General features: G+C 57.7%; 1 protein-coding gene across 1 annotated transcript in view; it reads left to right on the top strand.

The window, feature by feature from the left end:
- Positions 1-735: 735 nt before the first annotated feature.
- Positions 736-21,975, top strand: part of CA5A (carbonic anhydrase 5A) — a 31,022-nt gene continuing 9,782 nt past the window's right edge. The window contains exons 1-5 of the mRNA XM_088026923.1: positions 736-892; positions 4,508-4,705; positions 17,303-17,421; positions 19,614-19,709; positions 19,834-19,896. Of these exons, the coding sequence (XP_087883049.1) occupies positions 736-892; positions 4,508-4,705; positions 17,303-17,421; positions 19,614-19,709; positions 19,834-19,896 (633 nt within the window). The remainder of the gene's footprint in view (positions 893-4,507; positions 4,706-17,302; positions 17,422-19,613; positions 19,710-19,833; positions 19,897-21,975) is intronic.

The following is a 21,975-nucleotide window of genomic DNA, read 5'->3' as shown; positions in this document are numbered from 1 at the left end:
TACCAGTTGTTCGGTCAGGCTGACCACCAGATTCTCTGTCCCAGTGTGGACACTTTGTGCGTGAAAGGGGCACCATCCATATTTGTGCTGAGACAAGTGCGCCAGCCAGGACATCTTACTGCAGGCAGAACGAATCTGGATCAGATCATGTCCGTTTGTGGCATGTGGGCACTGGCTGCTTTTCCAGGAGCCCTGGGCAGAAAGGGGTCACCTGCTCACCTGCCCCTCCGTCCCAGCAGCGCTTTGGCTAACTCCTGTCCCTGCACTTTTGAACCTGCTCTTCGTTCCCTATGCATACACACAGTGTGGCCTGGTGCCGGGCCGGCCTTGGGTGGCCTGAGGCGGAAGAGCCTAGGGGTCAACACCCAAGAACAGGCACTTTTCTCTCTTCTATTTGCTTCTCACCTTTCCAGTAGTGGCACTGGGCTCTCCATAATGTTCTCCTAACCCCTAGGCACGCTCTGCTGTTTACCAGATCAAAGCTCAGTGAGCCCAGGGGCTGGCCACAGCGAAGGCCACTTGTCCCAGAGCACCCACCCCTAAGCCACACTGAACATCACCCAGAATGCTGGGGCAGGCATGGGTTGAAATTTAACCATCCGGATCAGGGGGTTGGGTGAGTTTCTACAAAAAGAGGTGGGTCAACCCCGTCTCATGGTCGTCCCGATCAAAGCGAGAGCAGATAGTAGGAAAATCACCCTCTTTTTATTGGGGTCCACGGGGAACAGACCCAAGATGCTAAGGACCCTGGTGTTGGGCAGGAGCCTTCGGAAGTCCTCTGGTTTCTCCGTCTTGGTCAAGCAGATGTGGGGGGCTCTCCGCAGTCATCTGCGAAGGCCGGAGCGATGGTGCTTGCAGGGTCCCTGTGCACAAAGAAATCGGAATGACACTTGTAAGTAGATCCTCGAATTTCCCCAGATGCAGTCTGACATTTGGCTAATTCTGTAGCGTGTTCCAAAATGGGAGGAAGTCAGACCGGACTGCTTGGGTTCAGGTTCCCACTCTGTCTCTTTTCCTCTGGGTGACCTTGGGCGAGTCCCTTAACCTCAGCTCCATGGGGCCATCAGGAGGGTGAGATCCTCAGAAGAAGGCTCGTAGCAAGTGCTCCCCAAGATGAGCTGTTACTAGGAACATCCAGCCCCGTTCCAAAACCCGTCTGGCAGAGAATGTTTTCAGCAAACCTGCCACAAACAGATCATGCAACCAGCCCTGTCCAAAGACTGCCCTGGTCCGCCGCACCCCAGAGGTGCCCGTCCTTAACGCCTTGTGACCTTGGACTCATGCCTCTCTCTTTCTGGGTCTCAGATTTCCCCTCTGTCAAAAAAAAAAAAAAAAAAAGGCTGGCAGTAAGGTCACTTCTGAAGGTCACTTTTCTGAAGGTCACTTCTCTGCCGGGAAGCAATAAAAGTAAATGTTATCCCCTTTGATCTCAACCAGTAGTCATGGCGCTCCTTCTGTGGGTCACGCACCGGCCCCCACCTGCACTTTCCAGGTTTGGACAGTTGAAAGAGCATGGGCTTCACAACCAGCGGCTCCTGAGTGTGGGCACTCGGGACAAGTGACTCATGTCAGAGGTGAGAGCGGGGCCAGCCGCTTCGCTGAGCCCCAGTCTCCACACCTGTAAGAGGGGAGGACTACGGGTCACACGGGGTCACGTAAAGATGGAACGACAGGCGTAGAAAGCCTGCCACAGCCAGGGCTCTCAGTGAACATTATGGACCCTTACTCAGAGTGGGTCCCAGACTGACAGCAGCATCCCCCGCTGGGAGCTTGCTAGGAATGCAAAACCTGTGCCCACCCTAGATCCACCTGTAAATTTCCAAACCATACTCAAAGGTCCTCCTACCTGTGCCTCCTCCAACCCCAATTCCTGGAGGTCACTGCTATGTCTACCTGAGAGCTCAGCCTTCTGGCGCTTTCCTCCATGCTCATAGAATGTGTCTACACATTCACAAGACTTCTCAAAAAAATAAAAAGTGACCCCACTGTGCATATTGGTTGGCACCGTGGCTTTCTCTAGTGTCCACTGGAGACATCTTCACGATTGTCCCTTGGCACCTGTCCCCTCTTTCATACTTGGTACGACTGTGAAGAGCATCAGACCACCCAGACTGGAATCCTGGCTGTGTGCCCCTGGGTAAGTCTCTTAACCTCTCTGAGCCCCAGTTGCATCGCCTGTAAGAGGTGGGTAATCACAGTACTTCCCTTACAGAGCTGTTGGAAGCAGAAATGAGGTCAGGAATGGAAAGGCTCAGAACCGCGCCGGGCACCTTGCAGACACTTGCCAAGTGCTACGTCGCGTGGATGTCCCTGTATTTAACCATTACCCTGTTGGGGGACATTAGATGGTACCCAGTTTTGAACTATTACCAACCACATTCTCACACATCTGCACACACGTGTGTAGGACCAAGTGACATTTTGTGCCAAGCGCCTAAATCTACTCACACCCTGGTCTCCCAGCTACATTCAGGAGAACCGAGGGCTCGGCGGTTATTTCCAAGTTCCACAGTGCACAGAATATATTCTGCCAAACCGGGGAGACTGGGGCTTCCTGAGACATTTATGCCTCCAGTCTAGTGTTTTGTGTATTGGTATTTGGCAGCACATTTCCCTTGGGGAAAAAAAGAAAGTTTGTTCCTAAACGCAGTGGTCCCCCCTTCTCCGCAGGGGATCTGCTCCGGGACCCCCAGCAGGCACGGGACTTTATAGGACTGTTCTCTCCTATACACACATGTCTGCAGCAAGTTTAATGTACTAACTAGGCATAGTACGAGATAAACAACACAACCTATAACAAAATAGAACAACTCTAACGTAAACTTGTAGTAAAGTTGTGGAAAGGTGGCCTCTCTCTGAAAACAGCCGAATCTACCGCACTCACCTTCTGGCAAGGACATGAGATGATAAAACGCCCTCATGGCGAGAGGAAGCAGGGTGAATGACGTAGGCACCGTGACCTAGCGTTAGGCTCTCAGGGACCCAACAAGGACCCGACTCCGCGGCAGAAGGAGGGTTCTCTGCTTCAGGTCCGTGGCGGACCGCCGGAGGGTCAACAAAACGGCAGACAGTAACACTGCGGGTGGAGGGGGGGCGCTTCTTTCTGACTGAAAATCACTGGTGGCTTGGCCTAGCGAGAAAAGACAGCCCTACAGAAGGTTCCGGAATCATTCCAGACAGGCGTTCTCCAGCCCTGCTTCCGTGTGTGCGCCTCTTCCTAAGCCTGGGATTGGTGGCATCCACACTGGCAGCTGACACCCGGCCACGGCGGGAGCCTTTCGGCCACGGATAGGGCAGACGCCGCACGTGAGGGCATCCCGCTCCTCGGGAGAGCTGCTTCCTGCCACGCGGTGTGTGCCCGACGTTCCCGCGGGCGTGTCTGGCTCCTGCGTCTGCCAGGAGGCTTCGCTCTGTCCAGATCTGTCCCACGCAGCCCCCGTCCTTCCCTGCCTGGGGGCCGGTGCGTGACCCACAGAAGGAGCGCCACGACTACTGGTTGAGATCGAAAGGGGTAACATTTTACTTTTATTGCTTCCCGGCAGAGACCGGCGTCGGTTAGGGCGAGACCGACCTTGGGCACAGCAGCGTGGCCCTGGGGGCACACGGCTGTGGCGAGCAAGCACGGAGGCCTCCTCAGGTCCAGCCGCCTCGCCCCGGCACGTGCAGGGATGAGCCACGCCCTTTTACTTGGGGGCAGAGACTATGTTCCACGGGGTTGGCAGCCCCTTCGCGCTGCTCCGCAAATGTAACCTAGAAATACGCCCTCCTGCCCACCATGCCCCTCTGTGTCGGGCGAGCTCAGCCTCTGGTGAGACAAGGACCACCCCCGCGACATCCAGCCACCGGCGAGTTCCACGTGCGGCCCCGCTCCGTGCCGGCCTCCCCGACGGGGGGATGGGGCCGGGGGTGGTTCAGGAGGCTGCTCCGTGTGCTAAAGGTCACGTCGCATCGGACGCGGTTATGACCTGTGCCAGCTCAGGGGGGCTTTGGGGAGAGAGCCGGCCATGGAAGGCCCCAGGCTGCTGGCACGACAGCGAATTAGAGCGGGAGGAAGCTGGGACAAGAGTCCAGGCAGTTACGCTGGCCCCCGAGGCCGTTGTCACCCATCCGTCCATGGTGGGAAGGCCGGCGGCAGCTCAGAGCCTCGTAAGGCCTTGTTTCCAGGCCCTGAAGGCGGCCTGCAGGACAGGTGGCCACATCTCTCCCTGATGGGCGGGCACGGACTTCCTGTGACCACACTGTGACCATGACCACAGATCGAAATCTGATGGATGCCGCGCCGGAGTGTCAGTGTTGGCGGATGATCCCAGAGAGGAGACGGAGCGAGGGCCCCGCACACGCGGGCAGACCTGCTGGGCAGCCTGGTGGCCCCCGGGCTCCGTGTTGGGCCAGTTCCCCGAGGGCTGTCTCCTCTGGGGGCTCATCTGTGAGGGTCCCTGCCTCCCCCCGAGGCACTAATAACTCCGACGTCTCAGCGAAGGCCTCCTCTTCCCTCTCTTCGCCCCAGTGCACCCCCTCTGGAAGGGCCCGGCCTCCGTGCGGCGGGGCACCCGGCAGTCGCCCATCAACATCCGCTGGAGGGACAGCGTCTACGACCCGCAGCTGAAGCCTCTCAGGGTTTCCTATGCCGCGGCCAGCTGCCTGCACGTCTGGAACACTGGCTACTTCTTCCAGGTGGAATTCGACGACTCGGCCGAGGGATCAGGTGAGCCCGGGCTGGGGAGAGGAGGGCTTTCTCCTCTCCCGTCACGGCCCGAGAGCGGGGCCACGCTGGGCAGGGAAGGGGCCCAGGACTTTGCTTACGCGTGGTGTTTGGGGGGCAAGGAACAGAGGCGTCTCAGTATTGCAGGGTGGGGAGGTGGTGCTCATCGACAGGATTATAACGCCCACCCTGACGTGCGCACAGCTTCACTGGACATTCCAGGGGCCGGTCAGGAAGAAACGAGAGGCTCATAGCAATGTGTGTATATGGTGCGTCACAGAGAAGAGCAGAGCAGGTGGGGGGAGAGAGGGGAGGTGGCGGTGCGGCCTGAAGGCAGAGGAAGAAGGAAATTGTGCTGACGATGGGGCAGGGCATCCAGAGCCTGGTACGTTTGCTGGTTCTTGCCCCACAGAAGCCCAGCTGCTGGGAAGGGAGGAGGGGAGGAGCCCAGGGTACAGCAGGGGAGGGCTGGAGCGGGCAGGTGGCGAGGCCTTGAGGTGGCCCTGGAGCCTCCATCCCTGACTGGGTCTCAGCACCTTGCCAAGGGCTTCATGTGGACCCTGCCCTCAGAGACTCACCGGGACTCTCACCAGGTTTGGGATGGAGGCTCCGTCGGGTCTGGGAAGGCATTCACATCCGGGCTGCTGCTGGATTCCGTCTGGTGTTCCTTCAGCACCCGTTGGTATCCCCCGAGCCCTGTTTATGCCGAGCCTCTGTCTTCCTTCCGGGAGTGGGGATCACTGTCCACAACGGCAGAGGGTGCCTCTGTGACCAGCCCCCGACGAAAACCTTAGGCACCGAGGGTCTTCTGGGCATCCCTGGGGGACATCACTTCACGTGTGTCATCACAACTTGTTGCCGGGGGGAAGGGATGCTCCGCGTGTCCCATGTGACTCCACAGAGCAGGCTCTGGAGGCTGGCACCTGGCGTCCTCGGGCCAGCGCTGTCTGCCCCATTTCTCTTCGCGGATTCGCTTGTGTCGTTTCACAGTGATAATCTTAGCCACGCGTACGGCTGTGTGCAGAGTGTTGGGAGTCTTCCCAGGGAGTCTTCGAACCTGGGGATCCCTGACCCAGCCCCCAGCCCCAGGTCCTTTCTGGGCTGGCCCTCAGCCCATCCCTTCTGCAAGCCCAGTTATCGGACTCTCGCACCCACTGCCCCGTGAGGATGCAAGCCCCAGGAGGGCAGGATGACTGCTTCCTACGGAGCATCATGGGCGCTCAGTCGAATGATGGACGAACAATGAATGGAAAGTTAGAGGAGCAAACGAGCCTCCATTTCTTCCCCCAGGGGGTGGAGAACAGGGCGCCCACCTCAACGGCCAGCGGGGGGAAGTGAGACCACCGTGGGGAAGCGCTCAGCCTCGCACAAGATGGGCTATGGTCACCCGCTCTGGCTGCTTCCTATGTGGTCAGCGGCAGGACAGTGGAGTGGGGACTTGCCTTCAGGCAGACGCCGAGTCTCCGAACACAGGCCCCAGGACCGTCAGTCTGCTTCCATCGTCCGGGGAAGGTCCGCCCCGCCCTGTGACCCGCCTTTGTCACGAGCCCTGGGCTTGGACTCCCACCCATCAAAGTGTCCTCAAGATTCTGGGAGACACCTGAGCTGGTACAGCGCCCACTCCGGGCACCCTGAACCAGGTGCAGGCCACGGGCCAGCCTTCCTGGGGGAGGGGCCGGGTGGTAAGCAGACGCCCCGCCGCAACGGCCCTCCTCTGATGGACCGGCCGGCAGTGGGGCGCCGGCTTCTCCCTGGGCCAGACCCTGCGAGGCGCTTCTCAGACAGCGGGGCTCACCTTTCCAGGTGACTCTCTCCCCATCCCACAGGTAAGTAGGAGGCCGCCTTCCCTGAGTAGCTGCCTGTGTGCCCAGAGCTGCTCACAGTGACCCTTAGCAACGCTGCTCACAGCACAGGGCTCGCTGAGCGCCAGGGACCAGAAGGCCAACTCTGGCCGACATTTGCACAGACGAACTTCCTGGAAGGATGAGCCAGGCTAAAAACAGAGAGGAGGGCGAGCTGCATGCCCAGATCCTGGAAAGCACGGGAGCCAGCCTGGGGCAGGGATGCATGAACCTATTTACTCAGTGTGCCAACTATTCTTCTGCCCTTGTCAGTCTGTTCCAAGTTCAAATTCCCAAGGAGCAAACTAAAATTGGATTTTCAGGTTTAATGTGCACATTTGTATCATTTTAAAAAATTTTATGCAGCAACTTTAAAAGACTGAATAAAGAATAACAGCTCCTGGGGCGCCTGGGCAGCTCAGTCGGTTAAGCACCCAACACTTGATTTCAGCGTTCCAGGCTCTCTGGTTCCGGGCTCAGTGGCGAGTCTGCTGGGGATTCTCTCTCCCTCGGCCTCTCCCCCACCGCTCTCTCTCTCAAAAAAAAAAAGGGAATAATAATAGCTCCTGAACTTTTAATTGCTTGGTTAACAGTTATGGGAATAATAATTTTGAGAAAAACAGATATGGTTGGGGATGAGTTACCGTAGAGTTCACCTCCTCCCATACGATTATTATGCGCAGTTATGGGTCTTACTGATATCTGTATAACAGGTTTATTTTCCTTTAAGTCGTAAAATACGAAAAGCTGTGAGGGTCACGTTGGACTTCTGTATGTGCATTGTTAAGACACATTTGACGGAATCATTGACATCCCCAGGGGAAAGGGTCTGGTGGCTTGAGCGTGGCACTCACCCCACCCTTGGTCAGTGGAGCTCCTGGAACGCTGACTGACATCCTCACCATGACCAAGACCCAGGGTGCCGGGATGCTCCGGGAAGTGGTGGTCCCCAGGGACATGGCGGTGCCGTTGCTAGAAGGCGGAAGGTTTGCGGGACAGACAAGTGGACACCCTCTTTAAAAAGCACGTCCATCCCGTGAATAACAGCATGGCCCCAAACAGACACCACAGTGGAGAGGCTCAGTGTCCTCGCTCCCCTCAAGGAGAGACAGAGGCTGAGGGAAGGGCAGCACGTGAAGGGTCAGGTTCAAGCCGGGTTCCTGTGAGTGGAAAGCTCACATCCCGCCCCCACATCCACCCTTTAACGGCCCCTTCTCCGTGTGCCTACGCTTGAGCACTCCTTGCCATGACTGTGTGAGATGGGTGTTAGCTCCCATTTCACAGATTAAAGAAAAATGAGTCTCAGAGATTCATGGCGAGAGGCCACAGAGCCCTCACGGCAGGATTCTCTGCCCTCCAAAGAAGGGGATTTTAGGAGCCTGAACCTCTGTGGAAAAAAATCTGCACCCAACATCCACAGAGATCAGGCGTGAAGCCATAGACGCTGACCCCACGTAAAGGGAGGAAAGCGTTAGCACAGGGGGAGAATGTTCTGGGCTCGTGGTCAGGTCCCCAGGGAACCAGCCGCCTGCTCAGGGTCCTAGCCAGGCCCATGTCTAGGGAGCGCACCCCAGCAGGAGGGCCAGTGGGCAGTGGAGTTGGCCTGGGACACCCACCCCTCACCCAGCAGCAAGAAGCCCACGCCCGACTCTCCGGACAGGTGGAGCGGGGACGCACCTGTGGTGCCTCAAGGGTGAAGTTGTTGCTATTATGTTTGTATGCTGTATGTCTTACAGCAGGTGTGTCTTGGACTCTGGATGATCCTGTGTCCAGTGGGAGATCGGGTCAGATTTGAGGCTGGCAAACGAGGCTATTACAGATCATAATTACCCTGAGAATCACAAATCAAAGCCTCCTTTGGGTTAAGTATTTCTACCTCTTGAATTTTTACCCAGAGCATAACTCACAGAATTGGGCATGGCCAATCCAAGCAGCGCCCTCTGCTTTGGGGATCCGTCCAGGGGTGGGCGCGCAAGTCAAGTCAGACCACTGAGCGCCAGAATTCTCCTGGGAGACGCTGGAAGAGAACCGCTTCCTGCCTGCGCTGGGCGGCAGTCAGCGGCAAGCCGGGGCCCCTGGTCTTCAGGACAGAGCGAAGCCAAGAGCTGGAGAAAAACTGAGGCCCGAGGCCATCGTTGGACCTTCTAAATACAGCTGTGCCTGAGGCCAAACCAGCCCCTGGACCAATAAATCTCTCTCTTTCTGCGTAGGTCAGTTTGATGGATGGTTTTGTCCCTTGTTTCCAAGAACCCTAGTCCAGAAGGACCAAAACAAGGGGCTGAGTTGAGAGAGAAGAAATCGAAGGGATACACACGTAGAGGATCGGCAGCCTTGTCCTTGTGTTTTCTGCCCAAATGCCATGCAGCGGCAGACCTGCGAGGCCCAGGGTGGAGGGACCCTGTGCCTCACCCCCGGAGGCGGGCAGTCAGAGCTCGGGGCTTGAAGACACCAGGTCTGTCCTCCCACGTGGGCCTGGCCCTTCAGAGACTGGTTCGGGGAAGGCTGGTAAATGTTTGGCCCCTGGCCTTCCAGGACTTGGGGGAGCGACAGGAAACCGTTTGTAGCGTTTGCCACCTTCCCTGGTGTAAATACTCCCACTCGGCCGGCTTCAAGCTCCCAACACAGTCACTGATCCCAAGTGAGGCATCCTCTGCACTGGGCAAGACTTCTTCTTGGGTTGCATGTGGCAGAAACTCAAGTCAGGCTGTCAGAAGCAAACAGGAGGGAACCTCACTGGCTCCGATCCTAAGAAGTCCAGGGTGTGGCTGGGCCAGGTGGCCGGAAGATCCCTGGAGGAGTGGAAGGAACGGAGCTGAAGGTGGGAGCAGTCCAGATCCTCCCCGTGGGTTCTGCTTTTCCTGGCGGAGTCACTCCAGGCAGGGGATTCCCAAAGGGGAGCAAAATGGCACTCGGTGCTCTGGTTCCCCATCCTGATTGAGTGGCAGAGAGAGAGACAGTACCTCTGTCCCCCACGATTGCAGCTCGGGCCCCAGAGCTGACCCTCAGAGCCCAGCGTGGCTGCTGAAGCCCATCACGGTGAGTGAGGACAAGCCTGCCCTGGAGCCAGGTGCTGTGCCCGGAAGTGAGGGTGGTCCGGGCGGGGAGGCACACTCCGTGCCCTCGCCGCTGGGCCTGACGAGCTTGCTGCTGACCCCAAGCTGACTGAGGCCCACCCCGGACTCAAGTGGCTTTCAGAGTTCAAGACTTTTGCACCCTGATGCAGCTAGGCCTGTGTGTTGGCCTGGTCCTAACCCACACTTTTTGGCTTCTCCACCACCTTCTGAATCTGGTTCAAAGCGATCTACCCCGCCCCCCCCCCCCCCCCGCCCGGCCACAGACTGAAAGAATTATCTGGGTGTCTCTCCCTGGCCATATAAATTACCAGATAATTCCCCCTGTGGCTCGCATCCACACAGGCCAATCTGGTTTTACTTTACTTGTCATTCTCCCAAAAACCCAGTTTCCTCTCTCCGTCTCTCCTGCTCGACTTCACAGGCCCCACGCCCCCATCCCCAGCTTGATTCCCAGCCTCTCCCCCCAACCCCGTTTCTACATCTTCTGTCTTCGCTCACCTCCACTGGAAATTAGGGACTGCCAGGAGCAAAGGAAATTTAAAACGCAGCTGAACGATGGCGCGAGCTAAAACACGTTTGCAGTAAGAAACTGAGAATCAGGAGACACGCCCATAACCCCAAAAAACCCCTGGATGGACGGCAAGGAAGTGCCTCCTGAGCAAAAGAGGAAGTGAGCGGGGAAGGTACATCATGGAGAAGTAATGGTGCGCAATCTGGGATCGCTCAGGTCAGGTTACTCCAACAGGTGACTGCCAGAAACTCAGAGCAAAACACAACAAGGAGGCCGAGACATTTTCCGTCAGCATGGAAGGTTCCAGCAGTTTTTCCAGCGGCTGAGGGATACGAGTGCCTGGAGATTGGAGCGCCAGCCAGCGATGATGAGTAACAGAAGTGGAGACAGCAGGGCATTCCAAGGAATTCGAGAGAGTGGCGCTGAAGGCCGGGGAGGGGGGGTGACGCAGGGGCGGTGGGAGGGAGAGAGCTTCCTAGGAGGGGAGGGAGCAAGGAAAGACAGCCCCCACCGTCAGACGCCCCTCCCCACGCACACAGTGCCTCACCCGGGAAGCCCCCTTGCCCCAGCCCCGCAGGGCGACCCTCCCGTAAGCGGTGACAGCGCCCGCCCGGTCCACCAGATGGGCACTTAGCTCTCAAGGCCGCAGGGAGGTCCCCTTGAGGAGACACGCGTGAGACATGTCCTCAGCTCTAGCAAGTCACCTAAACTCTCTGACCCTCAGGCTCCTCCTCTGTAAGGGGAAGATCGGACCCTGGCTCGGGAGGATTGAAAGAGGGTCCTGGGAAGCGCTCAACACCCTCTGAGCTGAATTAACACTCGGGTGATCAGATGATCGCATTTGCCCTCATTGGCCATGAAAGGATCCCAAGGAGGCTCTGGCCCCGTGCTCTTCTGATGGCTTCCACTGGAGGGAGCATGGAGAGGGCAGAGAAGCAGCTGCGGGCCCAGCTGACCGCCAGGACTCCATGTGTTGTTTGTGCGACCCCCACTCAACTGTCTGAGGTAGAAAGGCCCCCTCCTGACCTGTGGGCAGCCCCCCCGGAGGGTCACTCCCTTGCAAGGACAGTAATGGGCAAATGAGGCGTCAGGCACTAAAGCCACATCAAAGTGGATTTTAAATCACTTGTAAGGTGGGGCCAGTAACAGCCTTTTATTGCCTAAATGACGGTTGCTCACCACCCCCAGTGCCAAGAGGTCCCATCTGGGCCAGTTCCTGCGAGCAGAGAAGTTCACGAGCCTTCAACACCGAGATCAGCACCCAGCGCACACCGTGGGACCTCCGTCGATTTTTGCCCCTGCCGTAGAGACAGACCTGCAGATCAGCGTGATGGGAAAGTCGGCCAAGGTCACTTCCATCAGCGGGGGAACTGTAGGTGCCCGCGAGAGAAGCTGACTTGAGCCACTGGAGCCCAAATGGAGCTGCCCGGACGAATCTATGGGCTCCCTCCTGGAAAGGCAGGCTGGAGATGGGACCAGGGGATGGGTCACGGATACGGCAGCAGGAATGCTGTGCTATCTTCCCATCCCCTGCACCATTGCACTCAGGACCCACATCCCCCGGGACCCTTCCACCTGCCGGCCGGTGACCCCAGGATCGCGCCATCCCCACCGGCCAGTGTCTGTATTGTGAACCCCCACCCCCCACGATGCTGCCCACTTAGAGACCCAGAGTCACCTGCACCAGGCTGAGGCAGGCTTCCTTCCTCCCCTCCTCTGCTCCTGCTCCCTCCTGCATCTCTCTAGATGGCCAGTTCCTCAGGCTTGGGAACAGACCGCGTGCCTGGGGCCAGTCTGAGCCCCGTCTGGTCCAACACTCCGCCACCACCCCCGTGCTTCCGTAATGGCCTCGCCCTGCGGGTCATGGGCAGCTGTCTGAGGAAACGCTCCAGTTAACTTAGAAATGGGAGGTGGGTCCCCTTGGGGCCCTCGGAAAGTGCTGCCCAGTGTGGAAGCTGTCCCCCTCTCCCGGTCACTGACCAGCTGCTCGCGTTCCTTCCGAGGCCCACCCCGGAATTCATCATTCCTGCTCCGCACCAGAAGCTACAGTTGTGAATCTGTAGGACAGCCCCTCCGGCCGCTTTCTCGGCAAAGTCTTAGTAAGCACCCTGTGCTTGGGGAAGCCTTAGGTCCCAAGACACACTCCCTGCTCAGGAGCGGATCTCGGCCAAGCCTCACACAAAGAGCAAAATTGAAAGGTAACTGACATCAGGGCCAAGGTGCCGCCCATCCCCACCCTCCCCAGCCCCGAGCCCGGCTGGCACCCCCTCCCCTGACCCCGCGCGGCCCTTGGGAGCGGGGTCCACTAACCATGGCATGTGGAGCACAACAAGGGGAGGCTGTCTGGGGCGGGGACAGGGGGAGAGACCCATGGGGAGCAAAGGAAGAAGAGGAGAGACTGTCAGGAGCCACAGCGAGGCCTTGGGAAGATGAATTTTGGGACCTTCTGAAGGAGATGCTGAACAGACGCACGGAACACCTTCAGGAGAGCCCGCCACAGACACGGTTAATCTTCGGGCCTTGCAAGTGGAGAGCCTCCATGGGCAGCGACTTCCTGGGCCTCCCCGATCCCAGCCATCCCCGGGTTCCGCGTGGAGAGGGGCTCCGTCCGCACACGGCACGTCTCCTCCCGGCACGCCGACCCAGGAGTGGACCCTGGGGTCAGGCCAGGGCAGCTGAGCACTCACACAGCTGAGGGTCTTGGCTGAACCTTGCATAATGCATCCATTTTTAAAGACTGGAACATTCCGTCTGTCGGCAAAGGCTCCCCTCCTGGGCCACGGCAGCACCTGCCCCTTAGCGCCCTGCAGGAACCCCGCGGACCTTCGGTCTGTGCCGTCATGGTGGCCTGCTCTCTCTCCCTCCTGCCCTCGCCACCTCCTGTCACTTTCGGCCTAACACCGTCTTCCTCTTCATCCTCAGGGAGGCCCTCTGTGCTGCTTAGTGTAGGTCCCGCAGAGCGCACCCCACCGCGCCCCCGTCACTGCTCGCGCTCACCATCAGCACACCGTCTGCCTGTCCCTCGGAGCCCAAGCTCCAAGAGGGGAGGACCGCATCGGTCCCCTTCTCTCTCCATCGCTATGCCCAGTAGACGGTGTGGCATATCATAGGAGCTCCCCGAATATTTGCCGAGTGAATGAATGATTTTCCTTCCTTGGCGCCTCTGTGGCTGGCCGCGCCCCTTCTCACGGACACTTCCTGCAGATGGTTTGCCCCTCTGTGTCTGTGCGCGCAGGTCCCGTCCTGACAGTCATCGCAGCGACTTCGGGTCTCCGCGGGTCTCTGCTTTGATGGTGATGACAGTGACAGTTTTGGGAAGCACAATAATACCGGTAATAATAGTAGAAGGCGCAGTCACTAACGGAGCCCCTTCTGGGTCCCAGGGGCCGCGCCAGGGAGAGACGCAGAGAGGTAAAAACAGCCCGTGCAAAGCTGAGCGACGCTGAATCAGTGAGTCCAAGTCGGCCTGGCTCTAAAACTGGAGCCACTATGTGATGATCTTGGAGCGTAACCACCCCGAGAGCGGGGGTGCTGGGGGGTGGCTTGCGCCGCTCCAGCCCCGACGCGTGCTGGCCCCCAGCTGTGGGTCCGGCTTGCTGGGACAATGACCGAGACCTCGCTGGTGCAGGCGACACACGCAGGCCCTTCGTCTTGCCCGTCACAGCTCCAGGACATTAGCGAGCTCCTGGGGTGGCACCAAGGACGGGCTGATAACACTTGGCGACGTTGCATTATTTGCAATTTTAACTGATTAGAGCATCTCAAACTTCTCTTGTATTTAAGCCTTAAAACAACCGTGCCTGCCAAAAGCCTGCTTCTCTTGCTGAAAGCTCTGAGCTGACAAATGGATGGCTATGAACAGCGACTGTTGTAAGCACAGACACAACAGTTCCTGGGGATAGCGAATTTCCCCGTGGAGTCCGATTCCTCCAGGCGTTTGCAGGGTCTGGCAGTGGCTCCAGCAATTCCACAGTTATGTCTCGATGCACCTGCTCAGGGAGACTGCTGGGTGAGACACACCCACCCTCCTGGCGACCGAGTCTGGGGCCTGGGGCCTGGCAAGTGGAAGTCCCCCTTCTCCAGAATCAGGCTTGCCTTTTTAAATAGTTTTATGAAAGAGAACTACCCTGGCACTGCAGTGTCATTATGAAAAGTCACCTTGAGGTTATTTGATCCAGGGCTGCAGCCTTAAGTTGAGTTCCTAAGTTTCCCGGCAGGAAAGGCTCACGGGCTGGAACCCTGCTGCACCAGCCGAGGGGCTGGACCTTCGAGCAGGCCTGGGATGGGGTCGCCGGGTGACTGAGGGCATTCCTGAACATAGAAGCTATGCTTTCTGACCTGCCCTTTCCCTCTTCCTGGGGGCACTCAAAGGCTGAAAGGGGCGCCATGCCTGCATCAGCCAAAGGTCCAGGTTTGTCAGTGTCTCCACCGACCTGCCCCAGGGCACCGTTCCAGCCCAGCCCAGGCTATAAACTTCCTCCTTCCTCCTCACTTGTTGTCCTAGAAAGCTCAAGTTTTGCTTATCTCCTTGTTTGTGTTTGCATATGATAAGGCTAGGGAGGTGCCACAGCCTTGGGGTGGGGGAGGTGGTGTTAGGAGCTTGCCCGGTCCCGGCCCAGGATGGAGTCCTTCCTTTACAGAGGCCCAGATGTCACCCTGAAAAAGACATGTGTCTTGGAGGCCCCGCTGAACGGGAACATTCATTTCTGAGGTGGGCCAGAACCCCAGGTTTCCAAAGGATGGCCTTCCATGCTTCATTCTCCTGCAGAAGCAGACGGGCTGGAGTCTGGCTGGTGGGAGGCAGCTTCAGGGGCAGCTTCACGTCGGGGAGAGCGCGGGGCCGTGTCTGTGGGCCCCAGTCCTGTGCAGAGGGTGACCTTGGAACAGGCTTCTGACCTTGCAGCTCTCCAGTTACAAAGGAAGGAGTAGTGGGCGCGCCCACAAGCCCCTCCCGTCCCCGCCGCTTCCCATCCCTGGCACCACGGGAGATTTTTCTACAAGGGCATTTTTGGCGGGCTTCTAGCGGACGTCCAGCCAGGGGTGGATTTATGCTGCATACAGCTGCTGTCGCTCTTTCGGAGACCTTATGTACGTGCCTACAGAGAATTCTAATTCTAATTCCCGCTTCAGCAGGAAGGGCCTGCAAGAACCTTCTAGCTGGTAATTGTTTTTTAACGGATGGAGTCAAGTCCTTGTTTACCAGCATGATTATCGTCATGACAACCCTCCACCAGGCACACTCCCCGTCACCACCTCCATTTATCCCACCAACGCCCACTGCACGGGTGGGGAGGCTGAGGCTCAGAGAGGCAAGTGTGAGGCAGAGGTAAGCTGCAAGTCCAGGCCTACCCGTCATTCCCGCCTTCTGGCGCTCTGGTTCTAGAAAAGATGATGTCGGCCTGCATGGGTGAGCATGTTACCGTCTCCGCCGCGGGGCCCCAGCCACCTCCTGCAGGAAAGTTGCTCAGACTCTAAGTGCCACACTCACCCCTCAGGCTTGCCTCTTGGTCACGAACGGGTGCGTTTTGGCAGAGCGAGTCCCCTGGTTGGCCAGCGCTACAAAGCCCCTCTGCACCACGGATAGAGGGCGCCAGGCAGGAGGAGCAAGCACAGAGATTTCCACTGCCCGGGTTCGTGGTCCTGTAACTTCCTGAAATTGTGTTTTCTGCTTGGAAGGATAAAGTGGAAAAGGCGTGGGTTTTCGTGTCAGACCTGGGCTCAAATCCTAGCTCCTGTTGCTGGGATTACCAGCAAACTGCCCACCGTCTGCTGGTAAGCTACAAGGCAACCCAAAACTACAAAGGCCAGTGGGCTCAAGTTCACCTCCCCCTCCCAGGGGAAAAAAACCAACCTGCTTTGTCATTTTAGCCACAGAAAATCTCCATTAAAGCCTTGTGATTCGAACCCACCGGGAGGCTTTCTCATCTGCAGAGCGACTCCTCCACGGTCCCGTGCTGTGGCCACCTGTAGATTCGGGCTTTGGGACTTAGGACGTTTTTATATGCTTCCCTCTGTGTATTTTTAAAAATTGAGGTATAATTCACATGTGTGCGCTCAGGAGAGTCGATCACCTCATAAAACCGTAGAACTCTACAACTAGACAAGAACGTAATGAGGTTCTAGACCAACAACCCTCATTTTCTAGTGAAGAAAGGCAGTGAGGAGCTCTTTGAGCTGGTCAAGGGCGGGAATCGTGAACTCAATCTGTTTTCGACTTTACCGTTCAGCTCTTTCTGCTCCTTGTACTTTTCATGGCGAAAGCAGAACCGAGAACACCAGCAGCCAGGGGCCTCTGACGTTGTCAATAGCATTGGTCACCCAGAGGAGCTGATGTGGGCTGGGCCACCCCTGGCATCTGCAGGAGGGCCTCCTGACCTGCCCCCCAGCCCAGTAGCCGTGTGCTCACACTTCAGTTAAAAGCAAGATGCACCACAGTTACCCTTCTATCCGTAGCAACACTGATGGAAATCTGTTAGCAAAGTGCAGCCGGAGCTCGGCCAGCCTTGTGCATGGAATTCTCAGCCCTCGCCCAGGACTCGGGACGGGGCCCTTTAGTGCGCCATCATGGACGCTCCTGTCTGCTAACAGCTCTCGGGGAGGCCGCGCCGGGGACTCAGGGTGACTTAGAAAAGAGTCCACCAATAAAGCCCGGTCGTATAGTGAGACTACCTGGAACAGGGACTGCATGCAGATTGGCGCTGACGGGGAAGGCCGCGTGCTGTTTCTCGGAATTTCTTTACGTGAACATCTCGCTCATTACATATTAGTTTATGGAATTCTTTGGTGGTGGAATTTAAGCTGCCACTTTTTCATTCAAAAGACATCTTTTTTTTTTTGTTTTTAATTAAAGAAAAGCCTGGAAACCTTCTAGGATGGGCATGCATCTCAGCATGCCTTCCTGTGGCACCAAAGGGGATGAAGTCCCTGCCGCCACCTGGTGGCAGCGCTGAGTTCTGCACTCGCTCTGGTCAGCTGAGGTCCGCTGGGGCCAGAGGGGTACAGGGACAGAGGTGAACAGACAAGAGCCGGCCTTTCAGTTTGTCCTTTTCTGCAGGATGTCGATCTCTCGGGAGGACACTTGAGTGACCTCCGTGTAGGTAGACGCTGTCACAGCAAAAGGCAGTCCGACAAACAGACAAACTAACACACGGGTTCCTCTGGTTTCGTTTTCCAGGGATCAGCGGTGGCCCCTTGGAAAACCTCTACAGACTAAAGCAGTTCCATTTCCACTGGGGAGCGGCGAACGAGCGGGGCTCAGAGCACACGGTGGATGACCACGTGTACCCGGCAGAGGTCGGTAGACGCCATCCCAGCAGCAGCTACGTCGTGGGTGCTTTCTACGTCCTGGGCTGGCGTGTAGGGTGACCGGCCAGCCTGGTTGCCCAGGAAGGGAGCATTCCCGGGACACTGGACTCTCGGGGCTCAAACCGGAGCCGTGGGTCGCCCTACCCATTCAATCACACAGCTGTCCTAAGACCAGGGTACCGTTCACGCTTCCGTCCAACAGAAGGAGAGACCGAGGTTCTAAGTGTCTCTGGGACTTGCCCAGGTCAGCAGCTGGGATTCAAGAGCCACTCCCTCAGCCACGCGCCCGCTGCTGATCGATTATGGACTTAGAAGCTTCCGGTCCTTCGAGGAACTCGGGGCCTTCGACAGAGATCTGAAAATCCTTACAACAGAGATCATCTTCTTGAAGCGACAAGATGTTTGCATCATTCCAAAATGGGATTCTGTAGAGAAAATCGGTAGGGATAAATGTAGGAGTTGGTGTTTGCAGCTTGGCGGGGGGGGCAGTAAGTGGTGTTTATAGACTTCTCCCAATATTTTATTATGAAATTTTTCCAACATACAAAAAAAAAAAACCCCTGGAAGAACTGTTCCGTGACATCCTGTGAGGCTGCCACCCAGATGTGATGGTTAACAGTTTGCCACATTCACTTTCTCACTCCTCTGTCCACCCACCCGCCCCTCCGTCCACCCACCGACCACCTGACCTCCTGATGCATTTCAAGTTATGGACGATTTTTGTCCTAACTTTTCGCTGCCATTGTTATGGAAGCTACCGTTAAAATAGAGCTAGGATCCAGTCAAACTAAAACATGAACACCACCTGTAATCTCACACCCAGAGGTGACCTCTGGGGACAGTGTATAAACAGGAAGTTACACCTGTTGTTATAAGTGTGCACATGTTTACAAATAACACAAAAGTGAAGGCGCGGGGCTTGTGATACGCTCTTTCTCCTCCGGCAGCATACCTTCTGTCTTGGTAACTGTATGTCTGCACGTGGTTTTCCATGAGCAGATGCTTTCACAGAAGAGGTGGCTGCATAGAAACAAGACTGGAGCTTGGGTCCCCCGGCGGCTCTCCCTGGGTCAGCCAGGCAGGGGCTGCCGGGCCCGTTCTGGCCGTGCCTCTGGCCCATGAGGGAGCCTCCATTTCCTGTGGGGGTTTGGAAGGCAAATCCAGTTCGAAGGTGGGGTCCCTGAAGGAAGCAGCCTGCAGCTGGGGCGCTGGGCCCGGCTGTCTTGATTTCTGGGTGACTCCACGGGGACAGCAGTGGAGGGGGGGGGATTCCAGGTGAGTCATGCAAGGGCCGGGAGAGGCCAGGCCACCCTCGCTGGCCCCAGTGCCCGTGGCCGGGAGCACTGGGGTTTGTTGGGAGTGAGGTGTCACCTGTAGCACACGTGGACCCCACACCCTTGGCAGAGGCCCCCCAGCCCTACAACCCAGCAGCTGCACGGGGAAGGTCTCGTTGACCACAACAGGCTGGAGGGCTTTCTGGACTGCCGGTGTGGACTTGAGGCTTGGGTCGCCGCTCAGAAAGGCCTGTAGCACAGCTCATCCCGTAAAAGGACTGATGTGCGGACACCCAGGCCCCATCTTGGGTCTGGGTCTGGGCCAAGCTCAGCCTCGGCAGGACCACGAGCCCCCATCACACGGAACCCAAGCCTGGCCCCGGCACCTGGCCTCCCCTGTTTCCCTGGCTCGTCCTCTGCCCCTCACTTAAATCCTTGTCAGCTGGCCAATGCTGATGCCGTGTTTGGGCTTAGGAAAACCCAAGGAGGGACGCGAAATAGGGACATAGATGAGGTTCAGAGGAGAATGACAGACGTGGGGGGAAAATGCAATTTGGACGGCATACTCACATTAAAAACTGTGCGTTGTTTATCTGAAATTCAAATGTAACTGAGTGTCTGGGTGCCGATCTGGCAAGCTGGCTCAAGGATTGCTGAGCGAGAGCACACCATCCCGCCACCAAGTCCTATTTCACACCGCGAAGCCGAGCCTCCTTTCCCTCCCGCCGGAAGCGCCCAGGCCCTTACTGTCTGGGCTTCTCTCCGAGTTTGGGAGCCCCAGGCAGGCGGCACACCTGAATCCGGTAAAACCGGGCAATGGGTGCTGGGTCCGGCCCGGAAGCCGGAGCAGATGCTGTATGTCTTGCCGCACCGTGATCAATGTAATTCCTTTCTTCTCTCTTTCAGCTGCATTTAGTTCACTGGAATTCGGTGAGATACCGAAATTACAAAGAAGCCGTAATGGGGGAGAACGGCGTGGCCGTGATCGGCGTGTTTCTAAAGGTAAGCTTGCTGGGGCGCGGCTCCCCCGGCGAAGCGGGTGAACCACCGTCCGTGGAGCGTGGAGTGGGCTCGCCCTCCCGCCTGCTGCCTTCTCACCCCGGCCTTTCCCGTCTGTGCCGTGCAGCTGGGGGCCCGGCACGAGGCACTGCAGAAGTTGGTGGAAGTCTTGCCGGAAATCAAGCATAAGGTAAGCTGCGTGGTTTGCACTGGGCACAGCTTAGATTAATGACTCGTTGGCAACAACAAAAAGATCTAATGGGTGGAAGGGTCTGGCTGAGGGGGTCTGAGTCCCCGGTCCGGGGCTGGGACTCCCTGGGGCTGATTCCAGCGCGTCCCCAGCGGGCTCACTCCCGGACGGCCGCGGGTCCCTGCTCCCCGTGGACCCCTCCCTCCTCAGTACCGTGGGGGTGCTGGACTCCCTCCGACTTTCCCAAAATTCAGCCGCTCAGGCAGCATCTTAAGGTGTTTGCCACGTCCGCCTGTCACTGGTACTGTTCGTTACGTAGTATTTTTCCTTAAACCGATCAGCTTGAAAGAATCTTTAGACTTCTCCCAGGCAATGACATCTCCTAGGGATGATGTTTGTTTTAAAACCGACTGTAGTAAATATCTGTCATTTAGGAGTGTCCACACACATGCCACCTGCCACACTCCCGGTGCGGGATCTCAGGGTCACCCCACCCCAGGAGAACAGGGAGGCCGGGGGTAGGAAGAAAGTCCAGCCCACCCGCTCGCCCTCCGCGAGGGCGTCTTCGCTCGGCTCCCCTGGTGCACCTTGCTGCACTAAGCTCAGCTCAAAAAGACAAGGACAACAATGCAGCTTTCCTCCAACATGAGCTGAGAAAGGACTTTGATGGACACATGGAAATTCCCAAGAAATGTAGTTTATTTGTTCAGTACCAAACAAAAGAATTGCAGGATGCAAGGAGTCCTGGTGGTCCCTGGACGTGGACGGATGGGCCCAGACCTGTCGCAACAATGGCCCAAGTGGCTCCAGATGAAAGCAGGGGGCCAGCCCTTCCTCGGCGGCTTCACGGGGTCTGTTTGATGTGGGCGGTGTGTTCCCTTTGATGTTGACCTTGGGGCTGGCCCCGTGGGACCAAGACCAGATCACCCCCTGCTGCCCCGTCCACAGGCTCAGGAACTTCCCAAGGTCAAGGTGCTGGGAGCATCCTCTCCCCCACTGGTCTGCAGCCAGAGTAAACTGAGGATGTTTTCCCCGGGCGTCCACCTCCCACACGGTGTGGCCTCCACCTCTTGGTGGGAAGGGAAGGACCTGGCCGCGAGGGGCTGTTTACTCTGGGGTCTGTTTTCCTTCCGCGGAAGCTCTGGAGCGCGTCTGGCTCCCCAGGGCCGTCTGGGTGTCAGGGGAGGTGCCTGGGCCTCGCTTCTGGGCCTGACGCTCGTCTTTGGCCTCAGCTTCCCAACCTGAGAAAGAAGAGTGAGCGCCTAGGACACAAAAGGTCCAGCTTGCAGGGTGGGCGTCTGTGCCTCCCGGGCCGGGGGGATGGGGTCCCGTTAGCCTCAGTGGCCCTTCTCTGCGCCCCATGCTGGGTGCCCCCAACGTCCGGAGCCATTCTTTACATTGGCAACGTTAGACACCATCTCTGTGGCCTACCGTTCTGCGGTTCTGAAACATGTGTCGTCATGGATCCTCCCAAAACTTTAAGTGGCGGGAAAGTGGTGGTGGGTGCATCCAGCCGGCCCTCCACACAAGCCGCCGCCTTTACCCCCACCCCTGCAGCCCCAGGGAAGGAGGGACAGCCGGCCTCGGGGTGGGGCAGGCTCCCGCAGCGTCTGGGCTCTACCGCTTTGAGAAAGTCACGTCTACGTACCCCAACGTTCCTCTTTAATAAAGTAGAGACACCTCTCGTGGGTGGATCTGAAACCTCGCGGTCACAGCCTCGGAAGCCCCTTCGGGGGAGGGGGAGGTGTGTGGATTTGCCACGGTGCTTCTTGCACACTTCTTGCATTTTGTCCCAAGTGCACCTGTGACCTGCTTCCTTCACGACGTCACCAGAGCACACGGGGTGACGTCATCAGCCTCGAGAGGGACTGGGAGTTCCGACACGCCCCCCACAGAGGAACTGTGCCTTCAGACGCAGGGTCTGGGGACAAGTGTGTCCGCCCCGTGCCTGGACACCCTCCCACAGTGCCGCCCGGGGCTACAGCTCCGGTACCTCGGCGCTGGCTAGCGTGGCGTTGCTCCCAGGGCTGTGCCCTCGGCCTTGGTCTCCCTGGCTTTCCAGAGCAGCAGGGACCATGG

Source organism: Eumetopias jubatus, unplaced genomic scaffold, assembly GCF_037043125.1.
Source record: "Eumetopias jubatus isolate StellerSeaLion01/CBP00866 unplaced genomic scaffold, mEumJub1_p1.0 scaffold_10, whole genome shotgun sequence".
NCBI classification, from domain to species: Eukaryota; Metazoa; Chordata; class Mammalia; order Carnivora; family Otariidae; genus Eumetopias; species Eumetopias jubatus.
Note: the sequence above shows the minus strand (reverse complement) of the source record. Positions and strands in the feature narration are given on the sequence as shown.